Source organism: Ptychodera flava, chromosome 4 (genome assembly GCF_041260155.1).
Source record: "Ptychodera flava strain L36383 chromosome 4, AS_Pfla_20210202, whole genome shotgun sequence".
Taxonomy (NCBI): Eukaryota; Metazoa; Hemichordata; class Enteropneusta; family Ptychoderidae; genus Ptychodera; species Ptychodera flava.
The window spans coordinates 41,112,127-41,127,993 of record NC_091931.1 but is presented as its reverse complement, the minus strand read 5'-3'; the positions used below and the strand labels follow the sequence as shown (position 1 = coordinate 41,127,993).

The 15,867-nt window shown below is 36.8% G+C and overlaps 2 protein-coding genes across 32 annotated transcripts in view; one reads left to right on the top strand and one right to left on the bottom strand.

Moving 5' to 3' along the window:
* LOC139131766 (trichohyalin-like) overlaps positions 1 to 4,523 on the top strand; it is a 79,293-nt gene extending 74,770 nt beyond the window's left edge. For 15 of the 30 annotated variants that reach the window (XM_070698017.1, XM_070698019.1, XM_070698013.1 and 12 more), the window contains 2 exons: positions 412 to 463; positions 2,770 to 4,523. In XM_070698017.1, coding sequence (XP_070554118.1) covers positions 412 to 425 — 14 coding nt within the window. In that variant the 3' untranslated portion in view covers positions 426 to 463; positions 2,770 to 4,523. The remainder of the gene's footprint in view (positions 1 to 411; positions 464 to 2,769) is intronic. The other 15 variants (XM_070698018.1, XM_070698000.1, XM_070698011.1 and 12 more) reach the window with 1 other exon arrangement.
* The window catches only part of LOC139131769 (beta-alanine-activating enzyme-like), a 27,223-nt gene continuing 15,622 nt past the window's right edge, over positions 4,267 to 15,867 (bottom strand). The window contains exons 5-16 of one of the 2 annotated variants that reach the window (XR_011552186.1): positions 15,516 to 15,705; positions 14,751 to 14,998; positions 14,057 to 14,157; positions 13,602 to 13,771; positions 13,155 to 13,466; positions 12,060 to 12,760; positions 11,603 to 11,751; positions 11,267 to 11,430; positions 10,590 to 10,715; positions 9,781 to 9,912; positions 7,970 to 9,519; positions 4,267 to 7,353 (exon numbers count right to left, since the gene is read on the bottom strand). Coding sequence is in view for 1 of the 2 variants with exons in the window: in XM_070698029.1 (XP_070554130.1) it covers positions 9,031 to 9,519; positions 9,781 to 9,912; positions 10,590 to 10,715; positions 11,267 to 11,430; positions 11,603 to 11,751; positions 12,060 to 12,760; positions 13,155 to 13,466; positions 13,602 to 13,771; positions 14,057 to 14,157; positions 14,751 to 14,998; positions 15,516 to 15,705 (2,782 nt within the window). In the remaining variant the exon portion in view is untranslated. Of the gene's footprint in view, positions 9,520 to 9,780; positions 9,913 to 10,589; positions 10,716 to 11,266; positions 11,431 to 11,602; positions 11,752 to 12,059; positions 12,761 to 13,154; positions 13,467 to 13,601; positions 13,772 to 14,056; positions 14,158 to 14,750; positions 14,999 to 15,515; positions 15,706 to 15,867 lie in introns of both variants that reach the window. The other variant, XM_070698029.1, reaches the window with a different exon arrangement.

Below are 15,867 nucleotides of genomic sequence, written 5' to 3'. Positions count from 1 at the left end.
CTGATATCATTCATACATTCCATAAAAAAATTTACATTATTTTTATGGCCAGGGAAAAGTAATACTCATCTTCATTAAAACAATGCAACAAACGAAAAAAAAAACTCAAGTAAATAGTTAAACAAATAAATCATTTTCATTGAATGTTGGTGTTTATTTGCACAGCATGATACTGGGTACATAAGCCTTATGATGGCTGCATGTATTTTCAACTGAATGTAAAGTCAGTGTTTGTTTGTTTGTTTCGCCACTGCTGCATGGTTGCCTGCGGTAACACTTTTCCCTAGCCCCTGATTCTAACACTTTATGCTTCAGCAGCCTTTAAAGGAATTATTTTTGTTTTCCTTTTTTTGTTTTTTGTTTTTTTTCTCCAACTGCTATATTCTGGTTTTCACCTAAATTTTTGTGCAGGTTACCCAATCTAAGTCTGGTGAAAGTGAGTCTCTCTAATGCCTTTTACGGAGTGAGTAAAAATCTTTCTTTCACCTCATTCAGAGATGTTTTATAATTGGCATTCAGTATTTGTGGAAATGAGATCCAATTCCCTTCTTTTTTGAAGTGTACAGGAAAAACTGAATGTGAGTGGGTTGACCTATGGTTTTACAAACTACTGTATTTTCCCTAGCCTGGGAGTCAGGTTGGGACCCCCCATTTTGATAGGGAGTAAGCAAGCATGCAAATTGCAAGATTGCGTGGTATGTTCTGCTGTGTGGTTCAATGGAACACCTGTGTGTGGGTTTTCACTGGGGTTGCGTTCACCATTTCAAGGTGCAAGGTTTTATACAAATCCAGTGTGTATTTACCATATCATAGCACTGTAGGAGTATATGTAACGTAAAACAGGTGCTCATCATTTGCACGTTTTGAGAGAATATGCACACATAAAGGGATTTAAGGTGACACTGACACAACATAGTAATATTTTGAAAAGTTTCTTCCTGGTAAAATGTCTTTGTTATGCAAGCGTATTCGCTACACAAGTTGAAACAACTTTGTGTGGACAAACAAGCCATACAACATACATGCCGCTGAATTCCTCGACAGTGCCATCTTACGTGAAAATGATTCAGTGCAATCAAAAATTGCAAACATTTCCTAAATTAAAGTGATACAATACCTTCATCTAAAAAATCTTCCGACCAAGATTTCATCAAAAACCAGATTTTGGACATAAAAATTTTTTTTGTGTATTTTGCTGTGATAGGGCAAGGAATGTTGTGTAGCATAACATGTAGGGTTAGTACGTTTTGTTGCACCACACAGCAGGGCTATACTACACATAACACTGATTTTACAATGAAGTGTGCAGCACCCTGATAAAAAAGGCAATTTTGAAATTCCTGGCAAATTTACCATAATATGTTAGAATTCCCCTGTTTCTATTGTGACTGCCTTCTGCCTGTGCAATGTGGATACTATATTCGACAAAATTGGTTTGATACTGCATTCTGTACATATGGAAAACCGGCAGATATTTTTTGGCCCTGCATTCAGGGTCAGTTGGAAACCTGCTCCACTATAGAGGGCGCTTGTCATAACACAATTTCAAGAAGCATATACCCTTTCCATCAAATATGGAGACAAGCTCAAAACTGTGTACTGATCAAAGCAGTGATTCTACCTACTTGTAGTGTATCTGTCTTTAGATTCTATTTACTAACATGTACAAATTAATAACAAGCACTAGATTATTATTCACTGCTTTAATGTACATTGATTTTGAGCAACGTTCTGGAAAGGGAAATGCCACAGTAATGATATGCCTGTCACTGAAACTGACAAAGATTATTCAAAAAGTGTCTTAAAAGAGTTCAGTTGACAGAGTTTGTCCTTGAAGTGTCCAGATTGCACAGGCAGAGATACCAGCATTTGCACATAGTTTCTCCATGTTGTCAACCCCATTCCCCCCTCCCCTCTCCAACCCCTCCTCCTCCACTTTGCACTGTAAAAAGGAGCTTCGATAAAGTCGACTCTTCAGTGTCAGGCGTATACAGAAGAACACGAAGCAGTTTATGCGCTAGCTTTATGCATTTGACCTTTGACTTCCGTAAATTTGATAATTCAAGATTGCCCTCAGTACACAACTACAGAAGTCCGTACATTTTCTGTAACGGTTACAGATAAACGAAGAAACATATTCCAACACCATACTTCATAATGAGCAGCCGTGGTACTTGTTGGTTCTCAAATCTCACCAGACGCCATGACTTTACTATTTCCAATGTAGAGTAACCCAGATACCATTCTAGTTTTTAACTGTCAGATGCAGCGTATCAAATTTTGATAACTAATTTTATAAACTCTGCTGAAAAGGCTCTCTTTTGGGACTGCTTACATAGCTTCTTAGAAATGTTCACCTTTAAACAGGATTTAGAAGTTAAATGTCACACAGAAAATATTTAGATTTCGCCTATTCTGAAAATTTTCCTGTGACCAGGCATGACATCTAATATGATGCCCAGATAAAATGTTATCTTTTGATATCTTTCTTCGCTGATTTAAATGTGTAAATGGACCTATCTTAACAACAAATTGCGACATTATTAAAATAGAGTACACCATTTGATGAGAGAAAATAGAGTTGTCCAAATGTTTGGTCACATGGTGTTTGTTCTGTTGTAAAATCACTACGGTTTTCTAAAGTCCAGACTAAGTCCAGCAAATCTTTTAATAAAGATGTCAAGGATATTTGCATGAAATAAAAGCATGATTGTCTGCATGTATTGTAAATAAATTCTCAAATACATCTTTCATGTGTTCTGGTTTCAGGTTTTGAGTTCACAGAAGTTTGATCATCTTTGTCTAGTTTGCAATTCCAGCAAGAGATTAACCCCAGGCTGCCATGCACAAGCAAGAAATAACAGAAAAAGGAGAAATCAAAGATTTGCACAAATACTGTACAAGTGTACAAAATCCATATTCACACTTGTACCCGGTACCTTCTGATTCATTGTGAATGTCTTCATATCAGAAGATGCTGGTGCCAATGAAGGCTGCCCTCTATAGTCGAGATCTGTGAAGTCAATCTGTGTCGCCCTCCACAGTGAACAGTTTAGAAGTTGTGGTTTTTGTGTAACATCAGACTTAGTTTAAACTCATTTCTGACAACTTCAGAGTACTGTAAGGAGAGAGAACAGACTAATTAAGAAATGGGGGCCTATAGATTGTAACAACAACTGCCCATTTCCAAATATTTCACTGTTGGTTTGCAGAGATGAAAACATACTGGAAAAAACTTTCATCAATAGTTCATCTATAGCAGAGCCTTGTCATGTCGTACAATAAATTCCATTTTATCATCAGCTTGGTTTTAATAGAACCCTCCATCTTTCAAAGCAGTTGCATTCTGTATACATCAATGTTTTTCCTGACTATCACACTTTTCTTGTCAGCAACTCTATATTTAGAAAGAAAGTATGTATTTTTTGAACATGCAGAGTAATATTGTGTAAAATGCCTAGGCTATGCATATGCTGTAGAAACTCAGATCATTTTATTTTTTGGAATAGTTTTCTAGTATGGATATTTTAAATTGCCGTGGCAGAGTTTCTTCTGTTACCTAGGATATAGAGGTTGTAATGCCAATTGAAATCATGAAAGGAATTCTGCAAATTTGTAAATAATCAGTATTTTTAATATATATATTTGCCATTTCCATGGCAACCATGGATGGAATTTTGCTTAGAAAACATTGTCCAAAATATAATTTCAGAGGAAATTTTTTTTGATCTCCATGTATGACACGTTGATCCGTTGTACCCATGACAATAACCTTTAACCCCAGTAGTTCTTAGCTCATAAACTCATGTGATGTACTTAACATTTTTATGTTTTTTACAAATTTAATATATTAAATCATATATTTGGGCTCCAGGGGAAGCAATTTTTAAATTTTCTTTGTACAAGTATTTCCACCATTTCATAATATCTTATTTTTCATAATCATAATCATAATTTGTGTTGGTCTCTACTGGTTGATTTTTTTAATTAAAATTTTGTTTTAAAGTGAGTGGACGTTCGCTGTACCCTGTGGGTTTCTCTTATTCACATGTAATTTGTTATCGACACTTATTCTCTCTCTTTCTCTCTCTCTGAATATTACAAACACTCCATGGGGATGCGACTGATCAGAATATGGTGAAAAATTCCTTTCCTGCAAAATCAAATTTGCCATGTGTAGGCTAAAAGAAATGCCGGTAGTAACATTAAGAGCAGTGAACAAAAAAGCTAGAGAACCTAGTTAAATCATTTTCAGTCAGACCAGACTTATTTAAACTGGGTAGAATTTTATTTTGCATACGCTAGATTTACAGTGTACAAATCAAATCTACATTAGGTTCATTTCTGTACAAATTAAATGCAGACAGTGTACCAAAATCTTCCCCGCAAGAAAATGTTCAAGAAATGGCGACAGAATAATTTGCAATCATTACTTGTGAAAAAAACATTACAATATTGTACATAGCTGCCGTTTTCTTTTTATATGAATTAAAGAATGCACTATGTTGTGTTATCATAAAGAACATTTGTTGTCCTCTTGCTTCTTTACAAGTTGATTGTAAAAGTTATCCATCACTTTTGAAGATCAAGTTGCAGACACGGGTCAATTTTAATGAAAGAAAAACCCCAACTCAATGGGGCTGGACCAACAGTACATCAGCAGACCTATCATTGGTTGTCAGATTTGTGTCCAAAAGAAGTGTGATCAGATGGACCAATCAGAGATAACCTTGCATGACTGCTGGTAATTGGCTGATTAATTCATAACTACAGAATGCAGATCTCTAAAAAAATTGACAATTTTGCGATGGATTACATTAAATGTGTAAAGTCATTTTATAAAACCTATTGGGAAAATGTTTTCGCTGGTGGTTGTGTGTGTAAATTTGAAATTCATTTTTCCCCAAAGCTTGCACAGAGAGAATGGCAGCCATTTTAAATTTCAAATACCAGTAAAGAATGAGGTAACATACTCTTCAATCCAAAACTCTACACAGTGGTCATCCTTAGTATTATCCTTGATTATGAAAAGGTGCAGTCTCAAGTGTCTTGAGTAACGTGTGAAGGAAAATTTAAAACTTCATTTGTGTCGTACCTACAGGTACAATAAATTTCTGTAATTGTGTATTTTTTTATCAGTATCCAATGCATTTTACTATGGTAAGTAACATCCTAGTTCTGATAAAACTCCTTGTCAATTTCTGTCGATCTAATAATCTGATATTGACTAAATAATCCACAGCGAAGTGTACACAAGGACATACCCTATGTGAAGGCACCAAGAAATGAATACATTTGTTTATTGTCATCACCTCTATCACTATGCTACCTGTGCCTTGTCTTTATTTCCCATCTTGGGTGTGAACAACAAAATCCTAAATCTTAGTTCCTAAGGAAATTACTCATATACAACTACAGTGACTGACAATATTGCATTGGTAAAATGTATAAAAGACTACTGTATGAGTTAAGATGCCTTGCCTTTATACCCAAATAATGCTTACACAGACTCTATTTTGCATTTAGTGAAAAAACTAAGCCTTGTAGCAAACTCACTCAATATGGGTAAAGGAGAAAAGAAAATTGTAAAAATTACATCACTTTGCAAAATTTCACCGACTACAAACAAATCACATTTTTCTTTGCCTGAGATTGAGAATGTACAATTTTGGCTAATGTGCAACGTCTCAGAAGCTTTTAGCTGATTGGTTGGCTGGAACTTATTGTTCTTTTTGAATTATTTCCTAATAGCCAATCAGGTATAGGAAAGCCCTAGCTTCAGACTCCTCAAGTTGCTGTAAATAATGACAATCATTAGTTATGACCTTCTAAGCTGCTGCACATTGCCAGGAGTACAGTTGATGGAGTTGGAATTCTGAAATGTCATAGATATGATGACATCACATTTAAGCACCATCTGTGCACCTATTTTCAGACTCTGCCCTTAACAATTGGTCAATGATGGACAGCAGAGTCGGATCGGTGCAGGTGTAACAGACTTGATAAGACAGTGTACATTAATGAACATCTGTATTTGTGTTTGTATATTACCATGAATGTGAACAAACGGTTCATTGCATTTGACCTTGAGGCTCCATTCCAGATACACACATGTACAATGGAGTCCCTATACCATACTTTTGAGGTATTTTACTGGTTTGGGCTGGCACTATAGACCCTTCAAAAAAAAACAAAGTGTACATGTAATCTTGCATAATCATGTCAAGAATGAGTTTTTAATCAGCCAGACAATTGCATGTGTGAAAAAGTTGTACACTGTGTCTGCATACAGTGGCAAGTAGAAGACAATTGAAAATTACTTGGTCAATATACTGATTATGGATGATTGTAAGTATGGCATCATTTATAAGTCTAAGAATAAAATTTCATATTTCGCTTTCAAAATCAATGAAAAATGTTCACAATTGCATATACCAGTATTTCAGCTTGCTGGAGTTAGTATTTCAGGTTAATGGTGTATTTCAGTTAGCAGGATTTAGTATTTTGCAATTGCTGGAATTATTATTTCAGATGGTTTCAGGTCTAGCAGTCCAGCTTGACAGAGTCGAGTACTTCAGAATTGCTGGAATCAGTATTTCAGATTGCTTGCATTAGTATTTCAGATGAATGGAATATTTCAAATTGCAAGAGAGATTATTCTAGGCCGCTGGAATCATTCATTTAAAGTGCTGAAGTTAGCATTTTGATTGCACAAGGTGCTCCAGAGTCTCTTATTACTTCAGTTATAAAGAAAGCTGCGTATGTAAATATTTCATGATATTATTTCAGTGACAGTGTACAGTGTGTATTTGTATGTAAATAGATCACTTTTGATGTAGTGCTACCGTTGACGGGCTCTGAGTGTAGTCATTTCGGACAATCTACACCTGAAGATATCACTAGTGTGTAAATTGGAACTACTGTATACAAAAATGTCGCATGAGCAGTAATCAGTACATGTGAGATGGCATGTCAGATTAGTTTCAAAAATGCTGTTTAATTAAGGGACCAATACCTGCAACTTTTGATGAATTTTTTTGATCATTTTTCTTTTCAGTGTAAACTACAGTTTCTTCTTCCACTCCCCAAGGCATGTTGAGATACACAGTATTTAGCTTATCAACTCAGCCTGTACATGTGTAGACTGCATTGTCATTGTTGACAAGGGAATTCTGGTCCTGTCTAGATTAAAATGTGTGAATGTGTGGACTGTGCTGTGTAGATGCTGTGTTGACAAGCCAAATAGTAGGTATTTCAACATGCTTTGGGAAGGAGAACAATAATTTGCAATCGTCATTCCATGGTGAAAAATCATCAGAAGTTACAGTTACTGGCCTGTTAAGCACAACAAGACTCCACAGTACTGAAGATTTCCCATAATTCATCGTGATTTGTACAAACGGAAACTCCTCAGAGAAATCTACTGTGTCTCCCATATGTAGACAAATTCACAGACTAGTAATTTAAATTCTGAAATCGTACTTTTGAGGACACCATTCTTCTCAATTCCCATGTTAAATGATTTAGAAAAGTATGCTTGATTGAGAGAGGAGATAGCATTTTTGTAAAATTTTCCACTGATTGTGTCTTCAGCCATACAGAATAGTGTGATGGAAAGTAGGGAGACCAGTTGCACCTGTTTTATGAAACAAAAGGATATTGATTTTTTCCAAACAGAAAGACATAAGAAATTTGCATGCTAAGTTTCCTCAGAGAATGACCCCTTCAGTTTGTCATAACTTGCTGCCTAAAAGTATGGCATTTGTAGTACCTGCAGAATATGACTTTTACTGTTATTTAATGGTTTCTTTAAAATTTATACTGAAATATCTAATCGTACTTTCAATAGATATAATTAATCAAGTATCTAGAGGTTTTATATTATTGCTTTCAGGCAGTACTGAAAAAGTTATAAAAATTTTAATGTCGTGTGTACAAATCAAACTGAATTGTGGGTAATTTATTGTACTGTGATGCTCTTTCCAAAACAACTATACCTTAGGACTATGATAGAGTTCTGTAAAACAAGAATGAACCTTCACAGCAGTGCCCTCGGTGGTGGGAAATGTAAATGTGCTTAATTGACAATGATAGCGTATAAGAAATCCTGCAAGACAGTGGAGATATGCCAAGATACACTGATGTGTTTACCTTGAAAATGAAGTCATGTCTTTCGTACACACACATTGATCCATTCCGATGATATGACCAATGAGGTAACTGTACATTCAACAACTGACACCTAATTTGAAATTCAACCTTACTAATGCAGTTACGAATGGTCAAATGTCACCAGCAACATGATTTGCCATCACGACCTAAGAGGGCGCTATATTCAAGTACTGGAGATATAATGGCCAAAATGATACTAGGAAAAATGTGCTAAACTTAAAACTTGAAGAAACAGTTATGTCAAGATTCATGAAACATAAATCCTTTCACAAACAATAATTTTCATCTACAAAAAAGTTTACAAAATCACTGAATCATAGGAGATTACAATTCATATTCTGCGACTGTAACTTTAGTTCCGCTGTTAAATTCTATTCTGCCACTCACAGCAAAGTCTTATTTCCATCCAGTATCCTACACGGCAGAAATGATGTATGAAATTTTGAAGTCAGTACAATACACAGTTACTTTCAGAACTTAATCAACCTTATTTTATCGGAAACTTTCCACTGATAATAGATATTTTGTGTTTAACCACACGTAATAGATATTTGGTCCTTAAACTATGCAAACTTGGTTGGAGAAGTAAACTCTGCTAAATCTTGCTTCGTTACATTATTCACAGTCCACACACTCACTAACTCATACTACTTTGATTGGCGTGTCCATCTGGGGATGGCAAACTTTTTGCAGTGTTTCAAGAAATATCCATCACATTTTTCCACAATACTTTAATACTTGAGTACTGATGTTCAGCACATATGCTGTAATATTTAAATTGTGAAAGTTCAAACTATGATTATACCAAAATTTTATGCATAAGTGTATTTCATCTTAATGTGTCATTTCCTAGTGTATTCACTCTCCCACCATTGCAGAGAAGCCATACACCTTGTCGTCGCGGCAACCTATGATGATACAGTTGCCATGGGCAACAGGGGATGAGAACACTTCTCCAGGGAGGGAATGCTGGGTAATTAATTGTCCTGACAGGAGGTGTAAGATGACAACTGATCCAGAAGTACTACAAATTAAAACAAACATATCAAACCCCTGAGATTCTGTTAAACTTCCTTCAAATTTCAGAGAATTCACCTCTTGGGATGCGTCAATCTGTAAATGTTGGCTCATCTGCTGACTTCGGAATATGAAAGGCGTGGCGTAGACTTCAGAGGGCATCTTGAACTGCCACCTGACTCGCCCTGACTTGATTGACAGGCAGTACACACTGTGGTCATGTGATCCAAACACAGCATAATCATTGGCTGCAGAGATGTCACATGATCTAGCAGCAGGCATACAGCACACAGAGGAGAACACAGGGCCTTGTGTTGCAATGGTCCATAGCTGAGGGAGATGTGACATTGATAATCAGATATGTACTACACTGTATAAAAAATGTCAAACACTGGCTGCTGTGAAATCTGACTGGTTATTCAGAAAAAACAAATCACTAGAGTCATGATACCTGTTGATTATTATTTTCAATAAAATTGGTTAAATAAGAAAGAAAATTGGATGATAATCTTCAAAAAGCAAAGTTCTGAGATTTTTGATATGATCCCTCCCCTCCTACCCCCTCCCCCACCCTCTCCCATAAGACTCTACCTGGATGCCATGGTGATCCACATGATAAATGTTTCCATCTACACATCCATGGAGGGTTCCCATTGACGTCACAGCTGGGCTTGAGAAGACTGGTTTAGGGCAGGAAAAGTGCCATTTTTCATCTCCAGTATCCTAGCAATAAACAGATCATCGATTAGAGAGCCGATGGTAATATGTTAGATTATATTCTACTGCACCTCAATCTCTGTCATGATTTGCCAGCCTTTAGCCACACAAAACAGAAAGATACTTTTGGAGGTGAGTAAAAATGCCACAGGGAAACACTGTTGCCTCCATGGCTGGTCAATATTTGTATAATCACTTGATGTGATAGAAATGAACTTCAAACTATTATAATGTCAGTGACAATTGTAGGTTCCAATATATAGTATGCAATATAATGTCAGAACAACGTATTTGTTAATAGAGAGAACAATTTTTTTTTTAAATTAGAAGAAAAATGCAAAAATGCAAAAAATATTTTCAAATGTTGAAACAATTCAACTCTAAAACATTTCTACTCATCCGCATGTGATTTTGTTTCTATAAAGTTACAACACAATGCTAATTGTTTGACAAAACTCTCAACAAGTTGAAGGAAAAGACATGTTTTTTTGTTCCATTTCACCTACCAGCTGTTCATAAAAGCTTCTATTCTAACATAACAATGATAGCAGGGGCAAAAAATGACAGAACATTTATCACAAGACTACTGTCACAAAATATAGCACATATACATGCCCTGCTCTGTCTCATTTGTGAAATATTTCTTTGCAACACTGTTTATCTGTATATCATCCAGCACTTACTGGATCTATAGCCAGGATTCTTCCAGTCAAAGTTGCTGCATAGAGGATTCTGGGATAGCTACTCAATACTGGAGAAGAGAAGACTGACCCTCCACCACCATACAAACACCACACACGTCTCCTCCTCTGTAAAACGAAACAGAAAATGTCATAGGTATCTCAATAAAGTCAAATACATGAACCATGCAGGTAACAACATAGACAGCCAGACATAACTCAGTGCGTAGTTGAAGAATTATTCACAGGGGAGTTTATAGGCCTAGAGTCATCAGACCTACTCATGTGAAAATTTCTTGTTTACAGATGATGAATTTTCTTCATCAACATTTGGTTGAAGCAAGTCAAACATAGCTACAAAAAGTAAAAGGTCATTGCACATGTAAAATAATTTCATGCCACTTTTCTTTCTCTCATAAGATAAATTTACAGCACACTGGTTGCTTATATGGCACCTTGCATATAAACTTCAAACTTTGATCAAAGTGCAAACGAATGTTAGCATTTTATGAGGGTGAAAGCTGTGTACATCTGATTTCCATAACACAATTTCATACACTGTTCATGATTTTTTAAAACATTTTACCGAAATTTAGAGAAATTAAAAAAATCAATTTTCCACAAACATTTGGACAGCAACATTCCTCAATGACATTCAGAAAATAATCTGACAGACCTACCTTTACATCGATGCAATGTATATGGTGGTCATGCGATCCTACCATAATCCAGGATGTCTGTGTGTCCACCACCGGGGAACTTTTCACTGCTCCATCTGTTTGATATTTCCAATGCACGGTTCCATCATGGCAGCCAAGAACATACGCTGAACCATCATAGCAACCTGACAGTGATAAACATTACATTTTATTTGCAACAAAATTTTTACAGCATTTCTAGTTAGTGTCATCAACTAACTGGAAGTTTTTCAACCAAATTTTCGTTTGTAAATACTAAGACACTCAAAACAGGAGAAATTTTCTAATCGATATAGATGTTTTTGACCTTTGACCTACCTACTACCACAAAGCTCCCACACTTCGAAACACAAGCTGAAGACTCAACCCTGTCCCCAAGTTCTGCCACCCACAATGCCTCACCAGTTGCCGTGGAAATCGCCATGAACTTGTGAGAGTGAGATCCAATGTAAATGGTACTACCAGACCTAGTGAGGCAAAGAAAATCAATTCAATGAGATGATATTATCAGGGTTAGAGGCAAAACTTGTTTTGATGTGATTCAAATTATTCCATTAAGAACCACTTGATTGTTCAATCAGTTTTAGAGTAGCGATATTCTCCACTAGCTTTGACTATCATTTTTAATCCACTTGAAAATCAGTAAAACGTCTTCAAACTCCGTGCAAGAGGTTGAAATCATGTCAACTTAACGAACAGCAAAGCCCTGATGCCAAAATAAAGTTGTAAGAAAAAGTCTGATCAGGGATGACCAACAGTACAATATTTTACTTGCCTGTTACTGACAAGCAATGGCGAGGCATCTACACACTTCCCAGTATCGCACTGCCACATCTGATGAAGATAAACCTGTCTTCCATCGCCTGGATTGAGAGCAACATCACCTAGTGTCCACGGTGACAGAGTCACATCTCCATGACTTGCTATACAGTGGGATCCTCTACTGACACTCACCCAATCAGGACTGCTGAACTCTACTTCACTGCTTTCATCAATAGCCGATTCAGTTTCCATCATGTTGGTATCATGGCAACCAGGTTTGCTCCCTGATAACCCACCTCCTTTTCTGTATCCTGTGTCACACTCCATCTGTTCATCCTGCATGCGGTCATCACAAGATGCATCAGGCTTCTTATTCATTTTCAATTTCTTACTCCTGGCATAACCTTTACCCTGCCAGCCTTTGTCAGATTTCTCTGCAAGTTTCATCTTCCTCTCATCTTCTTCACGCCCACATCTCCTCTTCTGCTGAGCCTGTTTATTCATGTTTGTGTTCACTGAGTTGAGTAATGTAGTCTCAACAAGCACACAAACATCATGGAAGCTTTTATGCAGGATGACATCCAGCAGCTCGGGGATGGTCTTCTTTACCCATGATTCAATGGCATCCGCCAGGTAAGTTGCTGTGATGGAGTTTCCGCCATCTTGCAGAAACTTGGCATTCTCTTCAACAACGCTCTCCAAACCAAGTGCTCCCTGTGATTCAACAAAACTTACACTTTTGGTAAACAAGGATCGGCTGGAGAAGTAGACGCACTCACTTGCACTTGACTTTAAAATTCAGTATTCAAATCAAACAAAAATTAACGACAAGAAATATTCTATTATACGGAAAATGATAAAACAAGCTATCCAAACAGCAACTTCATGTTTCAGATGGAAGTATAGATTGAAAGATCCGTCATCTGAGGGCGCTCTTTACGGGGGGATGGATCTTTCAGTGTAATGGAAATACATGTTTGAATGAAATAAGTGCTATGACATTGTCAAAGTCCTTTGAGTTTAACAAATTTCTGCAAATGACTTTTGCCTTTATTTTTAAGGCATTGATGATACTTCTATAATCAGAAAGTGATATGCTGCAAATTACCTGCCACAATGACTGCAAATGTTGTCTGTCAAACTGAGGTACCTCTTCACCCTTGTGTAAATTCTGAATAATTTCATTGAGTTTCTTGGCATCAACCTTGCCGTGCCTTGTCATTGGAAGTTTCTCCAACACAACCACCTCATCCGGTATCCCTTGTTCCGGCAGAATCTCATGCAGGTGGCTTTTGATGAGACTGGAGGGCTGGGTCTGGCGAGGGTTTCTGTGCTTTGGCGTGACAGCAAAGAGTACCAACCTGCCGCCATCATCTTGATGGACTGAGCAAGACTCAATCATTGGCAAGGTCTCTGCCAGCTGAAACACACAAATGCAGGTCCATCACTTTTCATGTTTTCACAACAAACCGGTCTCAGAGTTGTGCATCGTTGCAGGTCAAAACACTAAAAATAATTATGAGAGATTTGAATGCTGAGTACGAAACAAACCAACCTGTTGGATCTGACACAAATTTATTCTCTTGCCATGTCTTTTGATCTGGTTGTCTTGACGACCAATGTAAACAAAACCTTTGTGTGTCAGTTTCACAACATCCCCTGTATCTCTCATAGTGTCACCGGGAACTGTGTCTTCATCACCAATCAAACAGTATCGCTTGCCACCTATCATGATAACAAAACACAGTCGGTTGTGTAATTTCAAAAGTTTAACAAAATGGGCAGACCTTTTTTAAGAGCTACTGCAGTGTCAAAAAGGTTAATTAGTCAATTAATCAATCTTTCAATTGATAAGTTAATCATATGGTCCCATGTCATGCAAGTCAAAAACCAGACATGAGCTCACTGACACTAATAGAGCAATTTACAGTAGACAGCAACTCTGGGACAGATATTCAGTTTCTCACATTTTTACAATATTTTTAACATACAAACAAGATATAAACATACCTATGAAGAGCTTTCCTTGCTCACCAATCTTGCAAATAATTCTGTCATCATCGTCCCTCAATTCAAGTTCTGTATCCAGCAATGGTTCACCAAGGGGTACACTGAATATCAAAATACACAACAAAGTCAATTTCATTCAAAAAGACTAGAATAAAAAAAATGTACAATTAAGGGGTTTGTCAGATGACTGAATTTCTTGTTAGCATTTTGATACAAAGCCTGCATGCAAAACGATCAGCTAGAAGGCCCTGCTATGACTCAGCAAATTTTAGCAAGCTAGGAGTTCCAACGTACTTTGTTCATGTGGTTAAGTCCAAAAAGTTTGTAGTCCTTCAACATCACAATAAAATAACAGTTGATCACTCCATTTTTTTTCTTGTAGTCATGGTAATTTAGACTTCTCCATTTTGACAAATGTAATCTCTGTCAATTAGTAGCACCTCTATTTTTTTGCCTCTGAATCTTGAAATGGTCAGAAATCTGATCAAATAGTATCAATTGTTCAAATATAGGGCTTGGAAACTGGTCATTACACAGTAGTATCATAAGTTTTTTAATTTGGAAATATTCATTTTGAAATTTTCCCCCGGCATGCAACTCTTGATCACTAAGACTGTTGAGTAAACAAGAACACTGGTTAAAAATCATGCAGTCTGCTAAATTTCTAATCCAGTCAAATAAATATAAAAGATACCTTTCTGATGACTCCTCAATAATGTCTTTCTCTGGGATGTGATAACAGGATGCCCAGCTTGACACTTCCGTTATCCCATACACGTTGTAAAATTTGGTCTGGTTACCGGGAGCTCGCCACTGATTGATGACGGCCGGTGTTGGACACACTTCTCCTCCAAATGCAAGGACTCTCAGACTGCTATTAGCACTGAGTAGATGAGACTTGCACAGATCCTGACCAAATCTACTGATCAACGTTGGCGTGGTCTAAAAATTTCAGGAATGAGAATAAAAAGTTCATTATTCCGACGATACCAAAGACAGGCTTGTTGTTGAATATATTCATGAAGACTCTGAGAAAAGTAAGAAAGAAGAACATGTTTTTATTTTTAAAAAATAGTGCTTGCTTTGCTTTCAATATAGGGCCACTAATAGCAAACTTTCAAACATCACAAAAATTTCAAACAACACAAAAAGGAGATTTTCAAATTTTCCTATAAAGGATATTGACGACAGTGTTCCATTTACATGCTGGGAAAAGTGTAACAGCTTCAGCAAACGCTGAAATGTATGGAAATTTCAGATGAAAACATAAAAAAAACATGTGAAGATTGTAGAGGACATCCTGTCAGAAGTTGTTACTTGTTACTTTTTTGCCTGACCGTGATGCATGTTGCAATGATGAGATTCATGTGGAACATGTTTGCAGAAAGAAAGTTACTGTCTAGTGACAAAGTCCAACAGCGAAGGATTAAACACTGCATTTGAAAAACCAGTAGTGTACCTGCAACACAGATACACTGTGTTTCTTCAAGATCCTTGCAAGCACTCTGGGCATCTGCTTGATCACTGCTGGAACAATGACCAGTGTTGCACCTTGGGATAGGGTCATGAACATCTCCACAATGCTGGGGTCGAAGGTCAAAGGTGAGGCCATGAAAACAGTGTCTTCTGAAGTCACTTCAAATGTATCTCTGAAATAATGCAAATTGACAACTTATTTTTGATGACACGTTAAAGATAAGAAATCTAACGGAATTATATTTAATAAATTTTTGAATCAAGAGATTTTCTCCTAGTTTTAATTAAACCAATTCACAGTAGCAGCATCACCTTATGACATGGGACAAATTTTG